This window comes from Daucus carota, chromosome 4, assembly GCF_001625215.2.
Source record: "Daucus carota subsp. sativus chromosome 4, DH1 v3.0, whole genome shotgun sequence".
Lineage (NCBI taxonomy): Eukaryota > Viridiplantae > Streptophyta > Magnoliopsida > Apiales > Apiaceae > Daucus > Daucus carota.
The window spans coordinates 27,440,718-27,464,579 of NC_030384.2; the positions used below are offsets into that span (position 1 = coordinate 27,440,718).

General features: G+C 33.8%; 4 protein-coding genes across 10 annotated transcripts; 3 read left to right on the plus strand and 1 right to left on the minus strand.

Moving 5' to 3' along the window:
* Positions 1-6,008: 6,008 nt before the first annotated feature.
* On the plus strand, positions 6,009-10,932 carry LOC108218990 (glucomannan 4-beta-mannosyltransferase 2). The gene is made up of 9 exons (XM_017392203.2): positions 6,009-6,585; positions 6,699-6,797; positions 6,924-7,176; positions 8,095-8,205; positions 9,012-9,148; positions 9,320-9,433; positions 9,522-9,721; positions 9,810-9,995; positions 10,351-10,932. Exons 1-9 carry the CDS (start codon positions 6,256-6,258, stop codon positions 10,508-10,510), a joined length of 1,590 nt encoding a protein of 529 aa, XP_017247692.1. The 5' UTR covers positions 6,009-6,255; the 3' UTR covers positions 10,511-10,932.
* A 1,134-nt stretch (positions 10,933-12,066) lies between these two features.
* Positions 12,067-15,955, plus strand: LOC108218997 (splicing factor U2af small subunit B). 7 transcript variants are annotated; one of them, XM_064091517.1, is made up of 7 exons: positions 12,071-12,412; positions 13,453-13,539; positions 13,650-13,731; positions 13,850-13,976; positions 14,073-14,496; positions 15,612-15,641; positions 15,720-15,955. In XM_064091517.1, exons 1-5 carry the CDS (start codon positions 12,176-12,178, stop codon positions 14,479-14,481), a joined length of 942 nt encoding a protein of 313 aa, XP_063947587.1. In that variant the 5' UTR covers positions 12,071-12,175; the 3' UTR covers positions 14,482-14,496; positions 15,612-15,641; positions 15,720-15,955. The 7 variants fall into 7 exon arrangements, with proteins under 7 accessions (XP_063947588.1, XP_063947589.1, XP_063947587.1 ...); XM_064091519.1 differs by lacking the exon at positions 15,612-15,641 and having other exon boundaries at positions 12,068-12,412; positions 14,100-14,496; positions 15,685-15,955; XM_017392218.2 differs by having other exon boundaries at positions 14,631-15,955.
* A 2,522-nt stretch (positions 15,956-18,477) lies between these two features.
* On the plus strand, positions 18,478-21,631 carry LOC108216095 (histone deacetylase HDT1). The gene is made up of 10 exons (XM_017388771.2): positions 18,478-18,650; positions 19,297-19,367; positions 19,477-19,691; positions 19,976-20,001; positions 20,110-20,157; positions 20,255-20,412; positions 20,693-20,761; positions 20,862-20,952; positions 21,118-21,229; positions 21,315-21,631. The coding sequence occupies exons 1-10, from the start codon at positions 18,638-18,640 to the stop codon at positions 21,373-21,375; spliced, it is 864 nt and encodes a 287-aa protein (XP_017244260.1). The 5' UTR covers positions 18,478-18,637; the 3' UTR covers positions 21,376-21,631.
* Positions 21,632-22,468: 837 nt separating this feature from the next.
* Positions 22,469-23,742, minus strand: LOC108216537 (uncharacterized protein At4g22758). The gene is made up of 2 exons (XM_017389326.2): positions 23,156-23,742; positions 22,469-22,989 (listed from the first exon to the last, which is right to left on the minus strand). Exons 1-2 carry the CDS (start codon positions 23,532-23,534, stop codon positions 22,745-22,747), a joined length of 624 nt encoding a protein of 207 aa, XP_017244815.1. The 5' UTR covers positions 23,535-23,742; the 3' UTR covers positions 22,469-22,744.
* Positions 23,743-23,862: the final 120 nt, after the last annotated feature.

Below are 23,862 nucleotides of genomic sequence, written 5' to 3' on the forward strand. Positions count from 1 at the left end.
GGGGAGTTTGAGTGAATTTAAAATAAATGTTTCTTTCTTAAAATAAAAAAATAAATAAAAATGAGAAGCAAAAGTTAGGGGCGAATCCACGCTTGGGCTAGGTGGGCTCTAGCCCGGCGCCCCTGTGGTGTGGTCGGCTCTTTAAATATTTTGAGGATATGAAAACTTATGTATGTTTAGTTTGAATTCTGGAGTGTTTACTTTAGTTTGATTCTTTATTTTGGTTTCATTTTTAATTTTGGTGTTGAGCGGTGCTTTTCGTTTGATTTCTTATTCTTCTTAAAAAAATTATTAATCTTAAATTATATATATATAATAGATTATTTATTTATATTAATTGTAAAATTTTAAACAAGTAATTTGGATTTTAATAGATATTTTTTTTATCATACTTATCATTATTATATTTTTCATTTGTAAACAATCTAATTTTGTCTTGTCAATCTATTATTTTTTGCTTAAATTTTTTCTTTCCGTGCACAAAGAGGACTTATTTTTTTATGAAATTTTCACAAATACCCAAATCCAAATTTTTTTTATATAGAATATTACGATTTTTGAAAATTTTGGAAAAATTGAATTTTTAAATAAAAATATGAAATGTAATTTTCTCAAAAGATTTTCAAAATTATGAAACTTTTGAGCTCATACAAATGCTTTCTAAAAATAAGCATATATCATTTTATATTAATATATAATATATATGCAAACAAAATGAAAAATATGTGCAAGTGTGATCTCAAAATTCAAGCGGTGAGCTAAAAAAATTTAGTCCGGGTCAGTGATGGATCCTGTATCCGCATCCGCGGCCTGAAGTTAAGACTAAGTTAGCATTTCTAACTTTGTGTAACTGATTCTCGATTTTTTACAGAAACATGTCAATAAAAGTAGAAACTGACTTATCGCAGAAAGGAATATTTCTTTCTTGTAGCCAAACAGGCACATAGTTTATTTAATAAAATAAGTTCACCCATTTAATAAAATAAGTTCACCCATACAACGCCCACATATTATTTCCACATGGGTGACCTACTGACTTGTAGCCTTGTAGGCATTTGTCACTTAAATGCAACAACTGGGCATCAAGTTGATCCTGACGTTGGATAAACTATTAAAACGTCCGCTTATTAACGTGGTTGATTTACTACAAAACGAACATGCTCACCGTTTATGTGCATGTCTCACTTTGAAGCTGACATTTACCGAGAAAGGTTGCCACCGCGGCCCACGGACATGTGATTGGGGGCGTATAGCACCTAGAAAACGGCAAGCAGATCATATGCATTTCGTAGAATAGTCTTATATTTGGCATTGGGTCCTAGATAAACTACTATTGGAGTTATTTATGAAGAAAATTGGTCAAAATTTAACCACAATCGGATGATGTCGGTTGTCGGAAATTCCACTCCTGGTGATACGGGCAGGGGCGTAGCTACAGCCCTGCATGAGGGGTCAATTGAACCCATAAAATTTTTAATTTTATGTATATAATTATTATTATAACAAATATGAACCCATATTAAAAATTGGTTTGACCCCGGTTCTCACAGTGAACCAAAAAAAATGCAGCAAAGTAGTAAAATCCAGTTGCAAATCTTAGCCTACCTTTCTCCCGACCTTTATAATATTCATCCTAATCTCCTCTAAAGCACTAAGTCACTAACCCATTTTATTAAAATATAACTTTCTATTTCCATTTTTAACTCACAGTGGCTCCAAGCCTCCACCTCCGTTATTTTACTCACTTACTCTTGCGGGTTGCTGTCGCTTATATGTTAGTCTCTTTGTTCAATCACGTTTTTTACATTATTTTCTGGCACACATTTTGAGATTTTTATAAAGTATACCTATGTAATACATTTTTTTTTATAAAAAATTCCTATAAAAAAAATTGACATTTAAATTTTTATTCAAAAAAATAATTAAAAATACGTTATGCTTTACAAGAGGCTCAAAATGTATACAATCAGTGTACGTAAACAATCTGACGGAATGGAAGTAGTATAATATTTTGACCCCAGTTTATGAATTTTCTCGCTACGCCTCTGGATACGGGAACGAGGCATGCTTTCCTGCTGCCTTTCACATCGCCAAGCTTAAATTGAGGTCCGCAAGAGTCATAATCAAAACAACCTTACACAGAAAGAATAAGTAGTATACTTGCTCGAATGATAATATTACTTTTCTTTTTTATTTTAATTTTTAGGTTCAATTCTCGTTCATGTCTTATGAGTTATGACTTATGACAAACACCTATCTTTGTTTATTCTCAAAAAATAGAAAAAACACCTATCTTGTTTTTTTTGCCACATAAAAATTTTATTATTGGATCAAATCTTTACAAAATATTCTTAAAAATACTGATTCAGAAATTTATTCGTTCGATCCTAAAAAGTATTCCTGGTAAATACTAATCTAAAAATATATATATACGCTTGTTTGCGAAAAAGAACCATGATTGGCATTGTCACAACAAATTAAAGAAATGAATGGTTTTATATTAAATATTTTGTTGAGGGCTGTAAATAATCTGGAGTTGGATCAAATTTTATCGAGTTTGAGTCGAGGCAAACTTGATCATGTAATTTTTTTTATTCGAATTCGAGTTTGTTAACGACTGATTCGAGTCGGATTTTTTTGCGAAACGAGTCGAGCCGAAAATCGAGTCGGGCGATAAAATTTTAAACTTTGTTCCAATTTCAATGTTTTGACTTTGTCGAACAACCTTCAACAAAAGGATAGATGTATATGAAATATAACTGAGAAAGTAAAATAGTTGTGTTTCAGTCTAGATCTAGTACTAAAGCAACACACCCGCTCAAACTTATTTTGATTTATAATTTTATGCATATTCATTAAAATGCTAGTAACGTAGAGTAATCCATTACTGAAAATTGGATTTTTGACTTGCGAGCCCGTCATGGAGATTGTTATATATTTATCTTGTATGATTTTTACTTTCAGCCTTAACTTCGGGCAATTTATAAGTTCAATAATTTGTCATTCTCAACTATAGATTTTATTATTATTATTTTGAATTTTTTTATTAGTGATGGAAGATATATTAGTAGTTGGATGATATTTAACGTCAATCCACTTTTTTATAATATATATATATATATATATATATATATATATATATATATATATATATATATATATATAACTAACTTAGTGAATCGAATTCGAGTTTGACGAGTCTACCTGAAGAGTAAAAATGAATCGAGTCGAATCGAACAACTTAAAATTCGGATCAAACTCGTTAAGCTTATCGGACTAGTTTGGTTGTTCGAACTCAAGCTCATTAACGAGTCGGTCGAGTAAGACCTAGTTTTGTATGTATGCTTAGAGCATCTCCAACGGCGTTGGCTATAATCGTTGGCTAAATTGGACCTGTAAGACATTATGTAAAATTTGCTGAACCTGTAAGACATTTTGCTTCAATGGTACTGGCTATATTGGTTGGCTATAATTTAAAAATAGTATGTTATTAATATTTCAAATTGTTAAAATAGAATATATCAGTTCAATATGGTAATAAATGATGTACAATCTTCCTACGGATTTTCTTACAGACCTGTAGAGGTTCGACAAATTTAGCCATCCATAGGAGGTTGGCTAAATTTATAGACAACAGCTGAGCATGGTTGGAGTTGAATTTTTGGAGCTGTTGGCTAAATTTTTTTATTTTAAGTATGCCAACTCAATTTTTAGCCAAGGGTTTTAGATGGTTGGAGATGCTCTTAGTTATTGAGACTGTATTGTAATGTTTTGTTGATTATATATATACTATGTAAATGTTATTTCTCGAATTTAAACAAAACAGAAATGATTTACAAGGTTGCTATATCTAACTCACCGAATTTATAAAAGTAGATAATGATATGATTTGTCTCCGTAAATCGCAGCACTGATTAGGATAATAAAGACGAAACTGCAAAAGAAAAGCATAGAAATAAAGCGGCAATGTTTGTTAATTTCTCGTAAAGTGGATGATAAGTTTCCCGCGCCTTGAAATTTATAAGATGATGTGAAATGGAAAACAAAGAAGGGACAGTTTTGTTTAATTGCTGCATGCGCCGAGAAGTTGACTCGTATTTTTTTCACATCTCCATGCTTGAATCGCGCCCTAAAACCCTCCTAATTTACTTTCGACTGTTGAATAAGACTTTGATTAAAGAAAACAAAATTAGTGAAACAACTAAATTTGACGCGAATTGGAGAGTTGTGATATGAACTTTATAAAAAATTCTAATGAAGTGCAGGTTGAAGACACATGATGCACTATGTTAGATTCTGTAATATTTTGTTTGTGTTATCTCCATTTTAATTCTTACACTTTTACAGTTCTGCAAAATATCTTCTGCGAAGTGGTCAAAAGTGAGGCATTTTTTCCTCTGCTAAGACCCTCTTTATCAGTCATATGGAAGTTTTTGAAGTCTTTCGGACGGACTCAGTCTGGCAAAGACAATGCTCCATTTTTTAACAGCTTATTTCTGAAAATATCCGAATATATATTTTTAATTTAAATAGATCCTTGATTTAGATAAAAATTACAACAAAAAAGACTTACGTACAGTTTGGTATCATTGCTGCAAAACACTAATATATAAAACGTTTGGTAAAAATAAATTTAAAAATATTTGAGTGATCATTTATCTTCTGTTACCCCGAACATCCGGGTATGACTGAAGCTCACTTCAAAAAAGTATCAGAACGTTCTTCTCTTGAAGTTCGACACATATTTCACCATAAAATATTATCTAAATTTCATATTCTTATATTTAAAACTTAAAATATGTAAATATGAACTAATATGATATTTATTCATCAATTTCTTATATTTCACTAATCCAATAAGTGAATATTCTTAAGATTGAACTATTGCGGTCAATTTAAAATACAAAGTTAACATTAAGTAATTGAAATTATTTAATCAAACCAAATTAATTTTACCAGTTCTCCTGCACCGTTATGTTGCAGTGCTGTCTTTTATTTACTTGTACTTTCTCACGTTTGTACGTTGCTCTGCATAAGAGTGAAAGAACATGGAAGTGTGCAATAAAAGCCAATTATACATGTTCTTTGTTATCTACTCCCTCCCTCCGTCCCAGTCAATAGTATACATTGGGGGACGGGGGCGCGGCACGGACTTTAATGCTTCAATATAATATAGTTCTGTAAATTATTTTTAAGATTTTCTTTTTTTGTATAAAAATATAACATTTATACTTTTATATAAAAAAAGAAAATCTTAAAAATAAGTTGTAGAACTATGTTTTATAAGAGCCTTAAAAAGCGTGTCGAGCAGTGAAAAAGAAACGTATACAATTGACTGGGACGGAGGGAGTACAATTCTAGCTGCTTCTCTGCGATTGGCCACTTGATGCTCTTTCTTCTTCTTTTGCTGCTAAGCCATGCCCCATCTCACATGAATTTCCCCCAAATTTTGGCTACTTTGTTACCGACATTACTTTCTCTGCACATTTAATCGACATTTCTAGTTGCTCCTTTGCTGTTTTATCTACTGACGCATGACGAAATGATCAAATTCGAGGCTTTAGAAATTAACAAAAATTACTAGCATCGCTAGGAAACCGGAAATTATAATGAGTTGGTGCTAAAATTTTTTATCATAATTATTCATTAGTTATTCTAAATTAGTTGGATCATAAATTAAAATAGATATTGAGCTTAAGGAAAAAAAAAGATCAAGAATTATTTATTTATTTTTTTAATTGAGCCGGGACTCAGCATGCCTCGCATCAGCATGCATGAATATTCAATATATCTTTTTCCAATTCTACGTTATAATTTTTAAAGTGAGCTTCTTACACGGTGATTAAACTTTGATAAGATGTTTGTTGCTTATAAAAATATATGTAAATTGACAAAAAGGAGCTCAGAATTCATATAAAAATTTAAAGTACATGAAAAAAAAATATTATAGTACAGCAGAATTGGCCAAAATATTGACTATAAAATCTCTCCACTTGTCTCTCTCCATTACTCACTCTCTTCAGTCTTTACTCTCTGTCTTGGGGCAGTACATCAATACTGCTCTGTCTCTTTTTCTACTATGTCACTGAGAGTAAGCAGAGAGATACAAACTAGCCCATTGCAGTAAAACCTCAAATTGCATTCCTCAAATTCTAGTGTATTTTCATAGATCCACTTGGTGCTACAGAGCTCCCCTGTTTTTCCTCTGTTTTCCCCTGTTTTTTCCTCTGTTTTCCCCTGTTTCTCAGGCCAAAAATGGCTCAAGTTTCAGGTAAAAGTTTCATTCCAGAGACTTTCCAGGGCACAACAGTGGATATAGCAACTCAAATTGGGTTGCTCTGGGAGCTCATTAAGACCCCATTAATTGTACCATTGCTTAAACTAGCTGTGGTTATTTGTTTAGCTATGGAACTCATGCTCTTTGCTGAGAGATTATACATGGGAATAGTCATTATATTGGTTAAACTCTTTTGGAAAAAGCCTGAGAAAAGATACAACTGGGAGCCAATGAAAGATGATTTAGAAGCTGGGAATTCTACTTTTCCTCTCGTGCTTATACAGATCCCTATGTTTAATGAAAGAGAGGTTAGTTTTCTTGATTTTTGGAGCATAGGGCTTATGTTGTTATTTTAAGGCCTTACTAATTTTTCTTGGTTTTTGGTAATTTTCTTGTTTTAATAATGTGTTTTGTGATGCAGGTTTACAAAATCTCTATTGGGGCTGCTTGTAATCTCTCATGGCCAGCTGATCGCCTTGTTATACAAGTTCTCGACGATTCAACTGACCCGATTATTAAGGTATACATCATCTTGTCTTTGACAGGATTCGAACTCTCGATTTTCTATAAATAAAACGAGAGAGATACCGTCTGACCAGAAGGTCGCATTATGTTTTAAGTTGATTTCAATGCATTGGTGATTTAGGAAATGGTTGAGAAAGAATGCAAAAGATGGGCAGCTAAAGGCTTAAACATAACCTACCAAATCAGAGAAACTAGAGGTGGCTACAAAGCTGGTGCACTTAAAGAAGGATTAAAGCGTGATTACGTTAAAGAATGCGAATACGTGGCGATTTTCGACGCTGATTTCCGGCCAGAACCCGATTTTCTCCGACGGTCCATTCCATTCCTCATGCACAATCCTAAAATTGCACTTGTTCAAGCCAGATGGAGATTCGGTAAGTACACTGCACAACTTGAAAATTAATGTACATTACTAATTCTGCAGAATTAGATAAATTATTGTTCAAAGCTGTACAATCTGCAGAAGAAGAGTGCCTAGATTCTGTACTTTTGCAGTTCTGTGAATCACACATTACATTTCTAACTTTTTAATGTTTGTTTCTGAAGATTTTAGGAGTGTCGGTGGTCTAGTGACTAGTATTGTATCATTGTTTGGTACTTTAAAAGAATTCCATTGGGATTTTTAGTAATCTTTAATGCAACTGGATACTCCCTCTATATTAACGAGGGCTCGACACATATTTTAACGCTAAATGTTGTTGCAATGAATATTTTACAGAAAGTAAGCCTTTATTCAAATGTATACGCTATTACTATAAAATGTATATATTGACTTTGGCATGATAGTATCTGAATACAATAGATTTTTTATAGTGAAGTTGGTATGAAAGATTTTTCTGGAAGAGAAAGTGAGTTCCCCGGATTAATCGGCATGAAGAGTGTATAGATTTGAGGGGTAGGTTTGTCATTTGGCATTAGAGATATTTAGAGACATTAAATGTGGTCTGACGTGGTCTATGAATGGGAAGTTCACTGGCTTCCTTCAACTGCCGACACTTGGGTCTACACTAAACTTGTGTTTATGTGTGATTTGTCTGCACTCTCCTACGTGGAGTTTCTCTATGACAACACACACTGTAGTACCTTTTTGCGGAAAATTGTCATATTTTTTAACTATAATAAGCGCGGAAAGTTAGCTGCAACTCGACGTGGATTGGTCCACATCCGATATGTAATGGAGAATGAAGGACCAAATAAGGATTATATAGAGGACTTAATATAATGACTATGGTGTTCTTGATGAGTATCAGATTAATGGAAAAGGCTAAGTATTTTCTTGTTTTGTACTGCAGTGAATTCTAATGAGTGCTTGATGACAAGAATGCAAGAGATGTCACTAGATTACCATTTTACAGTGGAGCAAGAAGTGGGCTCAGCTACTCATGCCTTCTTTGGTTTTAATGGTACCTACCCTTCAACAACTTATCTGAATATCTTCTCTGTTTTTTTTGAATGCTTTAGGACTCAAGTGAGGTTTCCTTTGTCTCAACTTCTGGGAAGTTCTATATATCTTGCAGTAGTCTGACATTTGATTGAACAATGGCACTGTTGATATCAGACTGTCTCCTCCGAACTTAATACCTAGATTGTATCACATAATTTAAAATCATAATTGAATACCCCACGATTCTGATAATTTTTTAAAATCCGAGTTGAATCCACCCAGATATCATAAATGAAAAAAAAAATCTTTAAAATGCCAATTGAATACACTCACTGTATAATGACCTTTCACCTTCTGTAAAAATATTTCTTAAAGTTCTCTTAAAAATATTTTAGAGTTTGTTTAGAACTAAGTTAGCATCTGCTACTTAAAATAGTGTGAACTGTGATGGCGATCGTCTTAGTTTATATTACGGGTGTCTGGTATCACCGAGGCTCCTAGAATATCCAGGGCAGCTAAGGCCGTTTTGAATTACTGGTCTGCAGTTCCTGGTAGAGATTGAACTCAATGTTGTTTAAACCTTAATTATCAGCAATTTGAGTTTATCACCTATGAGTCTTTTGGTCTGTGGTCCAGTCCCTTCATAAGTTCCAATAAGGCTTCTACTCTAAAACATAGCTCTTTTACAAAAAATTATATTGGGACCATGTAATAATGCAACATTCAAGTTTATGAATGTCCTATTCATATATTTTTCTCTACAAAGTATATTCTTCTGTGATATATAATGACAGATCGATATCATTGTGGTTGATCCGCGTGCAGGGACTGGTGGCATATGGAGAATTGCTGCCATCAATGAGGCCGGTGGCTGGAAAGATCGAACAACAGTCGAAGATATGGATCTTGCTGTTCGGGCTAGTCTTAAGGGCTGGAAATTTGTTTACCTTGGCGATCTTCAGGTACTTTTCACTGATCAATTTCATCATGCATTGTATGATATACTCAAGCCAGCTAAAGATCTGTTACTTTTAGATGAAATGTTACATATTAAAATTGACAAGGATTTGAATTGCTTTTTATAATGTAGTAATTTATATGGCTATAAATTTCGTGCACTGAACTTGTAATAGGTAAAAAGTGAACTTCCTAGTACTTTTAAGGCCTTCCGATATCAGCAACACAGATGGTCTTGTGGTCCTGCCAATTTGTTTAGAAAAATGGTGATGGAAATTGTGAGGAACAAGGTATGTCAATTATAACTCTTGTGTTTCAGTTGCGGTTTCTGGAATTAAGTCGGTCTGTTTTATATAACTTTTTTCTTAATTGTTGCAGAAAGTTAACTTCTGGAAAAAGGTTTATGTGATTTACAGCTTCTTCTTTGTACGAAAGATCATAGCTCATATGGTCACATTTTTCTTTTTCTGTGTCGTCCTTCCATTAACCATCATGGTTCCTGAAATTGATGTTCCGAAATGGGGAGCCATATATATCCCTTGCATCATCACCACTCTCAATTCAGTTGGAACCCCCGGGTCTTGAAACCTCTTCTTTGTCATATATGGGAAGCCATTCTCTGTTTTCTTCATCGTTTTTCTTAATTTGCTGAACTGGATCTTGCAGGTCAATCCATTTACTGTTTTACTGGATCCTGTTTGAAAATGTGATGTCATTCCACCGTACCAAGGCAACCTTTATTGGATTATTTGAGGCAAAGAGGGCTAATGAATGGGTTGTGACTGAGAAACTAGGAGATGCTCTCAAGAACAAAAAATCAGCTAAGAAATTCAACTTCAATATAGGAGACAGGTGAGAATACTTTTTTGTATGATTTCCTTGATTTCCTTTTCATTTGCCATGTAGTCACTAAATATGCATCTACTTGTTTTTGATAAACATAGGCAGATAAGATGTCCACATACCAAATCAAACTTAGTATTGTATTCTCTAGATTTGACTCGTAGATAATTTATTTGTGCTTCATCCGGAAGATGAATTGGATGCTTCCTCTCCTCGGCTTGCTCTGTGATAGTTAGCTGGATTAAGATTAGTGCAACTCATAAACAACACTTTTGTTGTCTAATTCTTCTAATTTTTATTGAGTTCTGATGGCACCATCAAGCATTTAGGCCTCAGATTTAATACAGTGTGTTTCTTTTGCCAGAATACACGTTACAGAGCTGGGATTCGCAGCATTCCTCTTCTTCTGCGGATGCTATGACTATCTTTATGGGAAAAACAACTACTTTGTTTACATGTTCCTCCAAACAATAACATTTTCTATCGTGGGATTAGGCTACATTGGTACCATTGTCCCAAGCTGATACGCATGGAAAGCATGAACTGCATACATACATCGCATCAAGGCCTTACTATGCAAGTTCTTCCTTCCACCGTTCCACGTAACATATACATATGCCTGCTTTTTGTTCAGCATTGATTTGCATTTGAGGCCCTCTAGAAATGGTCACGTAAGTGAGCCGACTGGAGAACAAACTGGTGGTGGTCTTAGCTAGGAGTCAGTCAGTTGTAAAAGGTTGAAGAAGGCTAAAATTGCAGCCGCTGTATGGTAGAGATAGATTAGTCTTCAAAGTTGCTTGTTTTGTTGTGGATGAGTGAGTTATACTTGTAGTTTGTTTCAGCTCCAGAGTGAAATAAGTTAGCAAAAATCAATGCAGTATGGCAAGGCTTTAGCAAGTTGTAGAATACTTTATTATGTGCAACTAGCTTTACATTTAAGATGCCACTTTGAAGTATTTGTTTTTCATTTTCTATGTATATGGTTATGGCCTTATGGCTAACAAAAGGGAGAAATCAAGAACGTTCTTACAAGAGAATGAACAAAAAACGTATCTTTTTTTATATTTTAGTAGTCAGAATTACAAATTTATAAAAAAATGACTAAATACTATTTTTATCCTTCAAATAAATTAAGGACCATTTCAAAGAGAAAATGAAGATTTTTTCTTAAAAAAAGTGGTCCATAACCATCATTTTGATGAATGAAAGACAATATATTATCATCATTTTATAATTTTGAAATTTCGACCACCAACATATACTTTCCTCTTCTTACGAACATATTTGATGTATTTTTTTAATATAAATATTTAAAAAGTGAAAAGAAATATGGTAATTGGACTTATAGATTGGTTTTTGTATTTTGTATACTTTCTTATTTATGTATTGAAAGTTCAAATTTAAACATCACACAAATAATTGAATAAATTCATATTATTGGAGAACAATGATATACAATTTACAATATTAGATATACTAGCCTTTAACCCGTGCGAACGGACGACGGACGGGTATATAATTCGTAATTTATTATTTATAATTTAAATTATAATATTATTTTATTAGTAAAAAATTAATGATTTGACTTTTAATTAAATTATATAAACTAACTAATTATATTTTCTCACAAAAAATCAGCTTTTACAATTTATTATCTATTTATAGATATTTTGTTATTAATATGTAGATACTATATTTGTCGTGTAACTGATTTCGAGTTAAAAAAGTTATACGAAGGATCTTGTTTTAAACAAAAAAGATATTCAAAATTTTATATTTATAACTTTATTTTTAACATCATTATAATTTTTTCTCTTATATGATGATGTATTATGATGAGTGTTTTTAGTATATGAAAAAGAGTTAGAAAGCTGTACATGTTATAAAATTCTAATTTCAGAGCGAGAGTACTACCAAAAATTTGTACGATTACAAATTATAGCTATGTTGGCTTATAGTATAGTATAAATTATTATTATTATCCTAGTTCTGCATCGAAATTGAGTGGTCTAAATAGGATCCGGGCTTCAGCCCAATCAATCAATCAACCCGGCCCAATCCACTCCCACACCGTAATTGAAAACCCAGAAGCATCTAGAACACTACACCGTACAATACACCCCGCCTCATATACACACCATCTCCCCCAAAACCAAACCCTAGCTAAATCACCACACCAAATCCTCACAATGGCGGAGCACTTGGCCTCGATTTTCGGGACGGAGAAGGACCGTGTCAACTGCCCCTTCTATTTCAAGATCGGCGCGTGTCGCCACGGCGATCGCTGCTCCAGGCTCCACACCAAGCCCAGTGTGAGCCCCACGCTCCTGCTCTCCAACATGTATCAGCGCCCCGATATGATCACTCCTGGCGTTGATGCTCAAGGCAACCCTCTCGATCCCAAGAAAATGCAGGATCACTTCGAGGTATCTCATTTTAATTTTCTCGATTTTTTTCAACATTATAGCCACAATTTAGTTATTATCTGCATAATCATGTCTTCTCAATTGTTATTATTTGTGCAATTCTGGTTTATGTGTGATCTCGTGTCTCGATATATTAATAATTTCATGCAATAGGTACAATTCAGTTATTATCTGGATAACGTAATGTATAGATGGACTCGATGTGAATTACTCGGTTATGATGCTATTGCTTTGTAGTTATTTTGTGCAATTGCTATTTGTGTATTGTTAGGTTTAATTACTTTGATTTTGTGTGTATGATGATTGATATAATAATAATTTAACGCAATAGGTATAATTCAGTTTTAATCTGGATAGAGTAATGTAAAGATGGACTTGATGTAAATTATTCGGTTAAGGTGCTATTGATTTGTAGTTATTTTAGTGCAATTGCTATTCGTGTATTGTTAGGTTTAATCACTTTGTTTTTGTGTGCATGATGATTGATTGATTGTTTTATGTGGTGATTTTGTATCTGTAATCGGATTTTGTAATATATGTGAATGTGATTTTTGTTTGAGTGTGATGGATTGTAGTTTGACATGTCTTTGCATATAACAGCTTTTAAATTGTGATGATTATGTTAGTGTGCGAGTGTATCTTTAATTGGTTTTGTAATGTGATGTTTTTGTTTTCGTATTTGGAAATGTTGCGGGTACACATTTTTCAATGTAATTCGGAGAATATATTTGCATTTGCATTTGATATGTATGTTAAAGTCCATTAGGTGGAGGATACAAACCATTGGACATTGTTGTTTTGTGGGATCTTGATTAGAATTTTATGATGAAAATAAGCTGTATTTGATGTGTGTTTCTGTTACAGAAACAGGACTGTTTATCAGATATAGTTCATAATTTTCTTTGAACCAGAGGACTGATCTTGATATCTGATTATGTGTTCAGTAGTATTTTTCGTTGATTTTTACAAGATGTTAATGCTCAGTTGATAAAGTAGTGTGTGAAGTTTTTACTTAATTTCTGTGTTTTCTATGGTTATAGGACTTCTATGAAGATCTTTTTGAGGAGCTGGACAAGTATGGGGAAATTGAGAGCTTGAATGTTTGTGACAATCTTGCAGATCACATGGTGAGCTTTTCAGAAGTTTGATGAGCATATGTTACTCAAAATATTACATTCTTTTGTCTTAGTATTTAACGCGTATAATATAATATAATGCTTCTTTTGTGGCTTTGTAGGTGGGTAATGTGTATGTCCAGTTTAGGGAAGAAGAACATGCCTCAAATGCTTTAAAGAATCTGACAGGAAGATACTATGCTGGTAAGAACTATCACTTTTGTGGATCTATATTGACATTGTTTGTATAAATTGTATTTTTTCAATCTTCTGTTGATGAACTTACCATATTTTTGTGCAATATATTTAATCAACTCCACAGGACGGCCCATCATTGTTGATTATTCGCCAGTAACCGACTTTCGTGAAGCCACATGTAGGCAATATGAGGAGAATATTTGCAATCGTGGTGGGTACTGCAACTTTATGCATTTGAAGAAAATCGGCAGGTAAATCAATCTCGCACTTCCTTTTGTTCCCATTTTAAATTTACGCAAGGCATGTTTAATATTTGTAATGTATTTACATACTTGAAAGTATTTCAGGGAGCTGAGGCGACAGTTATTTGGTAGGTACAGAAGCAGGCACAGTCGTAGCCGTAGCAGAAGTCCTTACAGGCACCGAAGCTATGACGATCGTTCACACAGCAGTCGCCATGGTAGGAGGTATGAGGATAGGGATCATCATGAAAGCCGCAGGAAATACAGGAGCATAAGCCCTGAGCGCCGTAGTGGTCGGAGCAGGAGTCCAGGGGCAAGAAAGCATCGTAGTCCTGTAAGAGAAGGCAGTGAAGAGAGGAGAGCTAAAATTGAGCAATGGAACAGGGAAAGGGATCAGGCAGAACTTGCGAAGCATACCATGACTGGCGAACATGGGATGGACTATGAGGGACAGAAGCATAATGGTGATCACTATCATCATCAGCATCCGCGAGAGGACAGCGGATATTACTAAAATAGTTCGCCTCTGGTTAGTCTTCTTTCTCAAGTTAATGTCACTTATAGGTCATTAATTATTCAGTGATCTCATTATAAGCAAGCAAAGCAATAAAAACGACTATATGATGCTTTAAATATGGCTTACAGCCTATTTCCACTGTGCAGGTATGGTGTACAGGTTTACAGTACATTGATTTGGGTTGTGAAGTATTTTTCTTTTGTTTATTATTTGGCCTACTTCATGCTTTCATCCATATTCTTATCCTTAAATTATAAATTAGCGTCTATGCCCATTGGCATCTTCAGAGAAGTCCAGAGTTTGATTTTAAGTTCTACCTTTCATATATACCCACTATATTACTTTTCAACTTAACTTTTCCCAAAACAAAACACTATTCTTTCTTGCTCTGTTGTTAAGAAGGAAAACCATACAAGTATACATTTTTATTTGTTAAGAATATACTACCAACTCTATACTAATACATTAGTTTTGGTTCTACATGCCATATGACATGTTGGAACCTACTGACCCTCATGCTATTTTGCATGGTCACATAAAATGAAGATGTGTTTAGTGTTTACACACAATTAACTGTTTCGAACTGTAATGAAGTATGTGTATACATTTGTTATTGTCTGGGAATGCAAGCATTTACTGGTTTTAGATAAAATATGTTTGCTTCCAAGTTTTCATAGAATGGGCACTGGCATAAAACTTGATTGCTGTTCTTTTTTGCATATCAATCTGTAACAGCTAATATTTTAGATGCTTGTGCAGATTCTACCTGCAGTCCTTCCAACTCATACAGTCTATTGTTAGTGCATCTTTTCAACTTTTTCTTCCGTAACTGCTTTAATGGTGTGATCACAAGCTTGTTGTCTAGGTTACACCTTATATCCATTGTCGAATAAAAGTTTTGTAGCAGGCAAGGATAGTATTTAAAGTTTCCTGATGTTGATTTTCTAGCTTTTGCACCTAATTTAATATTACGAGTGTACAGATGAGTTTAGGTTCTTGGAAGTTGGAAGTTGGTATTTTCGTGCAGATATATGTGATTAGTGACACATGTGAGCTGGTTTGTGATTCAGCTCTATGTTTCTCATGCTATCTGTTTGATCACTAATGATTGCTGTCTAGAAATGCAGGTCCTGGTTTTCCTGCATCAAAGGATTGAGGTACTTAATTTTTAACGGCACTTTGCTATTAATGTGTGTACAGGTTGTATGGTGCTGATCTGACACAGGAGTTTGCAGGGACTGCAGGAGCTTGTGAAAGTCTTATTGATAAAGTCCTTTAGATTAAGTATTGATAAAGTCTTGTGAAAATACTATAGGTGATGTTGGTGTTCGGCCTTGTTCATCTTGAATAGGCACATTGTGTGTTTCAGTTAAAGATGTTTGCTTCTTGGTTGATATCCCTTCGAAGTTTTTACTAGTTATCTTATCAGAAGACCAACTGGAGTTTATATAGTATTTTGTACTTTCCTGACTGTTTTGACTGGTCATGGTTGCAGTTTCTTCTCAAGATTTGTGTGCGGAATGAATTTCTGTATTTCCCCGAAACCTGTTTTATGGAGTAGTAGATTGTGTTGATTTTTGCAATGTAGATGAGATTGTGTTGGTTATTTGAAATTATGCTGAAAAGCCCATCCCACTATAATGGATGAGTGAAATTTGAGTTCAAAACTGATGGAGACACTTTAGGTATCGTTAATTTTCCGCTAAGAGAGAAGTATGTTGAAATCGGTGTCCCTCAACTACTGGACATGAGAAGCTTGTTAGGAACTTGTATGATAGGCCATATGATGATATGAGTTTGTTCTTTCTGACTTTACCCAGGTAGAACTAGAAGAACAAGAGCAGCTTAGTGAATCCTTTTGGCCTGGACAGAGATTTTTATGAATATGTTAATCATAAACTCGATGGTATCATAAAGTCTTTATCAGCCAACTAACTTTTGAACTGTAGTTGAGCTGGAAAAGTTGGATGATAAATTTTGCACTGGTTGGCCTTCGAGCCCTGACGTAGTTTTGATGTAAAAATTGGATATTATGTCCTCTCACGATATCTTTGGACAGTGATTTTCAAATTTGAGGTTAAATAAAATATAAAAGCATGGACATGATTGAGGTTATAACAATTTAATGTTTCGCCGGAATTTAAAATCACTGATATTGATGGTCACATTGTTGCAACCCGTATTTTAATTCACCACTTACATCTTAAAGTGTCTAGTGTTGAGTGTCTAGTGTTGATATCAAAAGTGTCTAGTGTTGATATCAGATCAAACATGCAAAGTTTCTGTAGTTTAATTTAAAGGTGAAGGTTAATGTAATTAAATTTAAGGCACGATTTTATTTTTTGATAGAATATTTAAATTTACAGGCTTTAACCCGTGCGAAGCACGGCGAGTATATAATTCGTAATTTATTAATTATAATTTAAATTTTAACATCATCTTATTAGTATTTTAGTATTGGTGAATTAGATTTTAACCAGATTATATTTACCAATTGATTACATTTTTTGGACGACTACGAATTATACCAATATCGGTTTATTATAATATAGTATATAAATTATATTTAAAAGAATAATGGTGGAGCTTTTTTTAATTATATTGTATTACATCACAAGTGTTTGTAATTTGAACGGTATAAAACTCTTTAATATTGTAAGAGTAAAAGAAGTCTACATGTGACCGACTTGTAGTTATAAAGGAGATTATCAAACCAAAAGTTTGTAAACCCATGTTGGCTTATTATAGTATAAATAGATAGTATAGATATCTTTGAAATATTAGAAATAAATTATATTTGAATTTAAATGTGACAATTTACATATATTTAACTTTTAAGAATTTGGATTATTAAATATTTATATTTGAATTTGAATATGACAGTTTTCAAATATGGGACATTGGAACATATTGTATATTAATATATTCCTGCAGAACATATTGTAATTATATTCTCTTTCGCCTGATTGCAACTCATTAGAAAATGTAAATGTAAATTTTTCTTAGTTAATGTTCATGTGTTGATCCGGAGATCAGTCTTATTGAATGGTCTTGAACTATCTTCAATTCATTTTGAAGTCCATTTTCAATTTTTGTATTTAAGATAAAAAATTAAACAAGCTTGGAGTTTCTAAAGGTCGTACTAGTATTGTTTTTATTAGTACGATTAACAATAATCGATGTTCTTTTTGCCATATGATCATACAAATGTGAAAGTTATGTTAAAATATTTTAACTGAATTTTTTTAGATGTAAATTTAAGTTGGTGAGTATTGATTTATAATAAAATTATTTATTATATAATGTTAATGATAAATATTGATAAATAATTTTTGTAAAAAATAATAATGATTCACATTACTAAATCATTTGAAAATGTGTATATATATTTATTTTTACTAAATATTTAAATTCGTAGATTGAATTTTAGATTAGATGTATAAATATTGTGAACTTGAGGTGTATTAGCAGAAAACTTATCCAGCATGAATTTTTGATTTTTTTTCCTCAAATTAAATTTATTTCTTATCCCATCAACTCGATTCAATTCAAAAATTTATCAAGATTGTATTTGGGAAAATGTATTTTATTTCAATTTTTTTGATATTTAGATTTCAAATGATTAATTTGAAACTTTATTTTCAATTCTCAAATTTTTTTTGAATGTTGTGGATTTTAAATGAATTTAAATCTCTTTTTATATATATATTCAAACATGTTATTATATCAAAACAGATCATAAATTAATTTAATCGAACAAGATCTAAATTTTCAAATGGTCATAAATTTATTTAACAAAAATTACAATTTTTATAAGTTCAATTTAACATTTTTTTATTTTTTTGAATAAGTTCAATTTAACATTTATAAGCCCGATTTTGTCAGTTTGAGTTAGTATTAAAATAATTAAAATTATAACATAGGAAAAACATAGATAAACAAATTAAAAATTAAAAAGCCCAAATACGCATGACTGCCCAGCTACGAGCCCAATTCTGCGCCTGCACAGACACATATACAGTACATCGAAGAACCCTCGTAAAACCCTAGTCTCTCTCGTTGCTTTATAAATCAAACATTGTTTCAGCCTCTCTCTCTCGCTCACAATCTCTCTAGCTTCAAAAACCCTTTATCTCTTTCTATCATTTCTGCTATGGAGTTTTGGGGTAATCTTTCTTTCTTCACCTTTTTCATTTTATGTATGTGTTTGTGTATATATATATTTATAAATATACACACTCTTTGATAAATTTTAACCATTTGATTCATTGATTGTGATTACTTGTCGATATATATGTATGCATTTTGTTAAATGATATACTGGGCTGTTGATTTTCGTTGATTTTAGTTATGGATTATGCGGGTTTTCTTTAAAGCTTAGCTTTTTAAAATCTGTACAATCGCATGTTTGAGGCTTTGATGCCTAGATTGCTGTGTTAGATTGGGGTGGTGATTTGGGGATACGGGTCACTTAATTTTGTGACACTTAAAATGGTACCTAATTTTCGGGATAATTTTTGGTCAATTAAGGTATGGGAGTGATTGTGTTGGGTTTGAGCTTTGTTTGTGGGTTTTGCTGGCCTCTTGTTTGAAATGGCATGTTTTCTGAGGAATTGTTTTTGCTTTTTTCTTGTGCATTTTTTTTATCGGAACAGTAGATACTTTCACTTGAACGGTGGGGGGAGGGTATTGATTGAAGAAAGTAAATACCTATATAGTCGTTTAGTTTGTTAAACTTCTTGTGTATAAGTAATTACATTGTGTTCATATGCATATTGTGGTTTTGACTGTATTTTGATAATGATCAACCAGGAGTTGAAGTTAAAGCCGGAGAGCCACTACACGTTGCCCCTGAAGATGGAGAACTCATTCATATCTCTCAGGTTACTTATAATTTGTTTGTCTCATATTGTGGTCTCCAGCCTTATAAAATATGTGTCTGCCAACAAATTTTTGTGACGTGTATATGTTTTTGAAATGTAAAAACTTCAGGTTGCGCTTGGAGAAGTGAAGAATGTGAAATCTGCCAATTATGTGCCAGTTCGTTTGCAAGTCGATGACAAGAAATATGTTATTGGAACACTCTCAGCTGAGAAGGCTCCTCAAATAATGTTTGATTTAGTGCTCGAGAAAGATTTTACGCTCTCACATGACTGGAAAGATGGAAGTCTCTACTTTTGCGGTTACACTGCTGCTGCCGAGGGAGAATATCCTTTTCTTTGTGATATATTTCTCCCCATTTATTGGGTTTATATCCGCGTTCTCTCTTTTCTGAAACTAATGCCAAGCATTAGCAAACTGTGTCCTGGAAACGTTTTGTTTATATTAATTAACTGATTAAGAGTTTGGCTGAGAAGTTCTTTGTTTAATGTTGTTGATTAATCCAAAAACTCTGTTCAAATATGTTTGTTACTAATAGCTTTTCTCAAGTAACTGATGTTAGTTTTCTACTTTTATATAATGTTTCCTTGACTTTTGTCATTTTCTCCACTGATGATGATGGACAATTTGGTGAGGGTGAGTATTTTGATGTTTTATTTTTTGCTAAATCAGTATTTTGATGTTTTATTTGTAAGTTTCTGTTATTTGTATCTGATTCAGCGAGGCCTGACTTAAAATTTTCAGATTTCTCGGATGAGGACGAGAGTGAGGATGAGGAGATCATTGAAAAGGGTAAATGTTGTATAGTTAATAATAGTATACTGTCTTTTCAATGCATTTATTTGTTTTTTTGTAGCATATAAATATTTTGAATATTTTACTTTCTCAGGTAAACCTGTGGCTGATGTCCAAGCAGCCGTACCTGCTAAATCTAAGGCTGCTGCTGCCAAGGAAGGAACCTCTGCAAAGCCAAAGGTGACACTTGTGGATCCCAAAAAAGAAGATTCAGATGATAGTGAAGATTCAGACGAAGATAGTGATGATGAGGTAAATTAATACCTATAGAAAATTTGGCAAAAAAAAAAAAAATACCTATAGAAAATTAATATCTGATATCTCTTGCCTTGATTTTTATCTTGGCCCCTTATCATATGCTCTAATGTTTATTTTCCAATTCTTCCAGTTGAAAAGGTTTGTAGAGATGAAATTTAATGATTTGTCCAATTGTTTATCCTTGATATACATGTTTTACTGATGATTGTGGAGATGGTTGTTTTTTGCTATAAGTTTAGGTGGCATTTATGGTTTGTCACATGTTTCATTTCAGTCTGAAGATGATCTAGATGATGATGATTCAGATGATGGCATGTCTGAAGATGAGGAGACACCTAAGAAGGTAATAACACATATCGTTGTGTACTTCTTCATATGGTCACTTAATTCTTCCTACAATAAATTCACCTGTTGTATTTTAATCTCTTTGGCACCCTTTTTAGGTTGAGTCATCCAAGAAAAGACCTTCAGGCTCTGAAATTAAAACTCCAGCTTCTATTAAGAAGTCCAAGACTGAAACCCCTCAGAAAACAGGTAAGATATTATATTAACAGTGTAGTTGTATACGTTGATGCTTAGTTAGAGAATGTGTATAGCACTTAAGATTCAGTTGCCTTGTAATCACGAAATTGTAGCAAACCATTTCTGTGCAACTTCATTGTTTTTTAATGCTGAATTACTTAGTACCAACTTCTGCAGATGGTAAGAAGGGTGCCCACACAGCAACTCCACACCCTGCAAAGAAATCGGATAAAAAAGCAGCGGAAACACCCAAATCAAGTGGACAAGTCACTTGCAAGAGCTGTAGCAAGTTCGTTTATGCACAACTTCATTTGCTTAGTGTTTGTTTCATATTTCTTTTAAAGCTGAGACTAATCTCCTCAACTATTTTGCAGGACATTTAACTCGGAAAAGGGTTTGGAGTCTCATTCAAAGGCAAAGCACGGTGGCAAATAAAGTGTGGTTGCTCTGTAGTTATTGCTGCATTGGTCTTGCTTGGTCAGTTACGCTTAGAAGTATGCTGAAGTGAGTTCTAGTGTTTGAACATTGTCTGTTTCGAGGTTTTCTATTATAATATATTATCTCCTGTTTCCAAATTTTCCATAGTCTTGGAAATGGTTAGCTATTGTGAATTGTTGATCAACTGAGTTTGTACTTTTGTGTTGAATATCTAATTTATAACATTGGAATTCAACAGTTTTCCGAGAGATAATCTGTCACTTCCTTGTGCATTGATCCTATTATCTCTCCTATTTTAGCTTATATAAAAACTGCACGTTATGAATTAGTAATAGATGTGACAATGCTCTATGACATTGTCTAGTTTTTCTTCTAAACTTACTTGAATGATCTACGAAAGCAGTGTTCGAAGTTCGAACACAGTTGGTTTAGAATTTCATAATGTGTATGATTACTAGTTAGTTATTGGTTATAGATGTGTGGCTCAAGGACATTGAAAATAAAAATAGATGTTCACATTATTGATTTATTAGGTAGGTTTGGGTGGTGAGAATCTTATATAGTGTTGATAGACAGTATTTAATGATGAAGTTGTGTGACACAATTTGTTGGATTCTTTATATTGCGACGTGACAATTTAGGGCACCAACACCACTAGTTTACGGGTCCGCAAATGAGTTGCAATTACAAGTCCAGATGTGAATATTTTCGAGTACTAGTTTACGGTCTGCAAATGAGCTAGCAATTATAAGTCCAGATGTAAATATTTACTAGCAAATTTTGGCAGGTTTATAATAATTCAGTGTGTTTTCGAAGGAGCTAATTTTTAGGATGGTCAAGTATATTGTTTGGTAGTCTTCTACTTTTGATATTTTATACGCACCTGTGAACACTGGACACGAGCTTGCCTTGATAATTCAACTATAATATGTTTTGTTATGGATAGCTTTGCTTGTATCTACTGATTATTCTGTGGCTACCTGGAATTATTGATCTCGTGTCTACTAATTTGTTTACAACTACTTGGAATTTTTGTTACTATGTATGTTTCTCAATTTGGTAAGGGTAGGTAATTGATTCTTTTAGATGATTGGATAAATCATATCTTCCGTTCTAATCAATTCTTTTACGTCTTTTCCATAATTGTATTACATTTTTAACTTCCGCTAAAATTATAAAAAAAATTGAAATGAATGAGACGGAGGGAGTACTGACTGTTTACTGTACGTGATAGCAAACAGCAGTTTCGACTGCAGGCTTATGTACATGAATTCCCTAATTTATTGAACATGAGATAGTACTAAACCATAGCACTTCTAACGTATGTACAGATTTATATAGTACTAGCATGGGGGTTCTGTTTGGATCATAACAAGAGCTCCATCAATTTAAGCCATGCAATCTGTGTCATCCATTCTTCCTCAGCTTCATTCGAGCAAGCTGCCGCCCTTACTCCGCCGCAATTGTCCACCGTTTTCGACTTTCTAGGGCATAACTCACCCTCCTTCGAACAACTTCCCGGCCTTATTCCGGCCATCGTATCCGATTTTTTCGGGCACAAAAAGAAGTTTCTTGATCCTAAGTTTATCAACTTCTCCTCCTTATCCAGACCTGTATATATTTACAGTATCCAAGTTCTGTTAGCAAAATATTTTTTATAAAAAGATTGCAATAAAAATTAGCGGAAATTAAAATTCCGCTTCGGTGTGTTAAAATATATCAATATTTTAGCCCCGAATATCTCGGAAGAATAATACTGCATGAGAAAATTACTTACTTTCCAAGCTAAACTGCGAGTAATGAAGATCAAAATCATCGCAATTCGTCGACTCTAAAATCGGGCGCCTCCCTTCCTTAACATACTGCCGTAGCACCGCCGCGATCAAGTCCCCGACAGTTGACTCCGGCGACATGATCACCATCACGGCACCTAAACTCCGTTGCACAGTCACGTTCAACAACAGCTTCGTCAACTTCGTCGGCTTCACCTCCGGCGAAGCTACTCCGGCAACTCTTCTTCCGGGAAACAGGTCCGGCGCCGTCCTCGGCCTATTAAGCTTCGCCACCGCCATCGTCTCCGCCGTTCTGCCGTGGAACGACGACGGTTTTCGGCTCTTTTCTTCGTGCTTTTTCCGATGATTCTTCGGTGATGACATGATTTAAATCGGGTAATTTTCACTCAGTCGGTGTTAATTTCCGGCGAGTTTTCCGGCAAGCTAGCTCAATCGGCGGCGAGATGGTGGTGCTGTGTTACCGCGTTGGGAGCAAATGTCATGAAGTGAATGGCAGAAATGTAAATAAGAGGTGTTTGAAGGGCAGAAATGTAATAAAATTGAATAAATATTCAGACAGAACTCAATGAAGGGGGATACATAATGCAGTAGACTTATATATACTAGGTTGGACTTGGGACTTGGGAGAGAGTTGAAGATAAGGAAAGCACGTTCTAGACATTTTCGGCGGTGGGTAACTTGCTATTGGCGG

Bases quoted from the DNA above. Each gene is read 5' to 3' on its own strand.
- LOC108218997 (XM_017392217.2), top strand. From the start codon at position 12,176: ATGGCGGAGCACTTGGCCTCGATTTTCGGGACGGAGAAGGACCGTGTC. The intron at 12,413-13,452 runs GTATCTCATTTT...CTATGGTTATAG, and splicing joins AAATGCAGGATCACTTCGAG to GACTTCTATGAAGATCTTTT. The intron at 13,977-14,072 runs GTAAATCAATCT...AAAGTATTTCAG, and splicing joins CATTTGAAGAAAATCGGCAG to GGAGCTGAGGCGACAGTTAT.
- LOC108216095 (XM_017388771.2), top strand. The intron at 19,368-19,476 runs GTTACTTATAAT...TAAAAACTTCAG, and splicing joins AACTCATTCATATCTCTCAG to GTTGCGCTTGGAGAAGTGAA. The intron at 19,692-19,975 runs ATATCCTTTTCT...CATTTTCTCCAC, and splicing joins ACTGCTGCTGCCGAGGGAGA to TGATGATGATGGACAATTTG.
- LOC108216537 (XM_017389326.2), bottom strand. From the start codon at position 23,534: ATGTCATCACCGAAGAATCATCGGAAAAAGCACGAAGAAAAGAGCCGA. The intron at 22,990-23,155 runs GTAAGTAATTTT...AAATATATACAG, and splicing joins CTCGCAGTTTAGCTTGGAAA to GTCTGGATAAGGAGGAGAAG.
- LOC108218990 (XM_017392203.2), top strand. From the start codon at position 6,256: ATGGCTCAAGTTTCAGGTAAAAGTTTCATTCCAGAGACTTTCCAGGGC. The intron at 6,798-6,923 runs GTATACATCATC...TTGGTGATTTAG, and splicing joins CAACTGACCCGATTATTAAG to GAAATGGTTGAGAAAGAATG. The intron at 7,177-8,094 runs GTAAGTACACTG...TTTGTACTGCAG, and splicing joins TCAAGCCAGATGGAGATTCG to TGAATTCTAATGAGTGCTTG.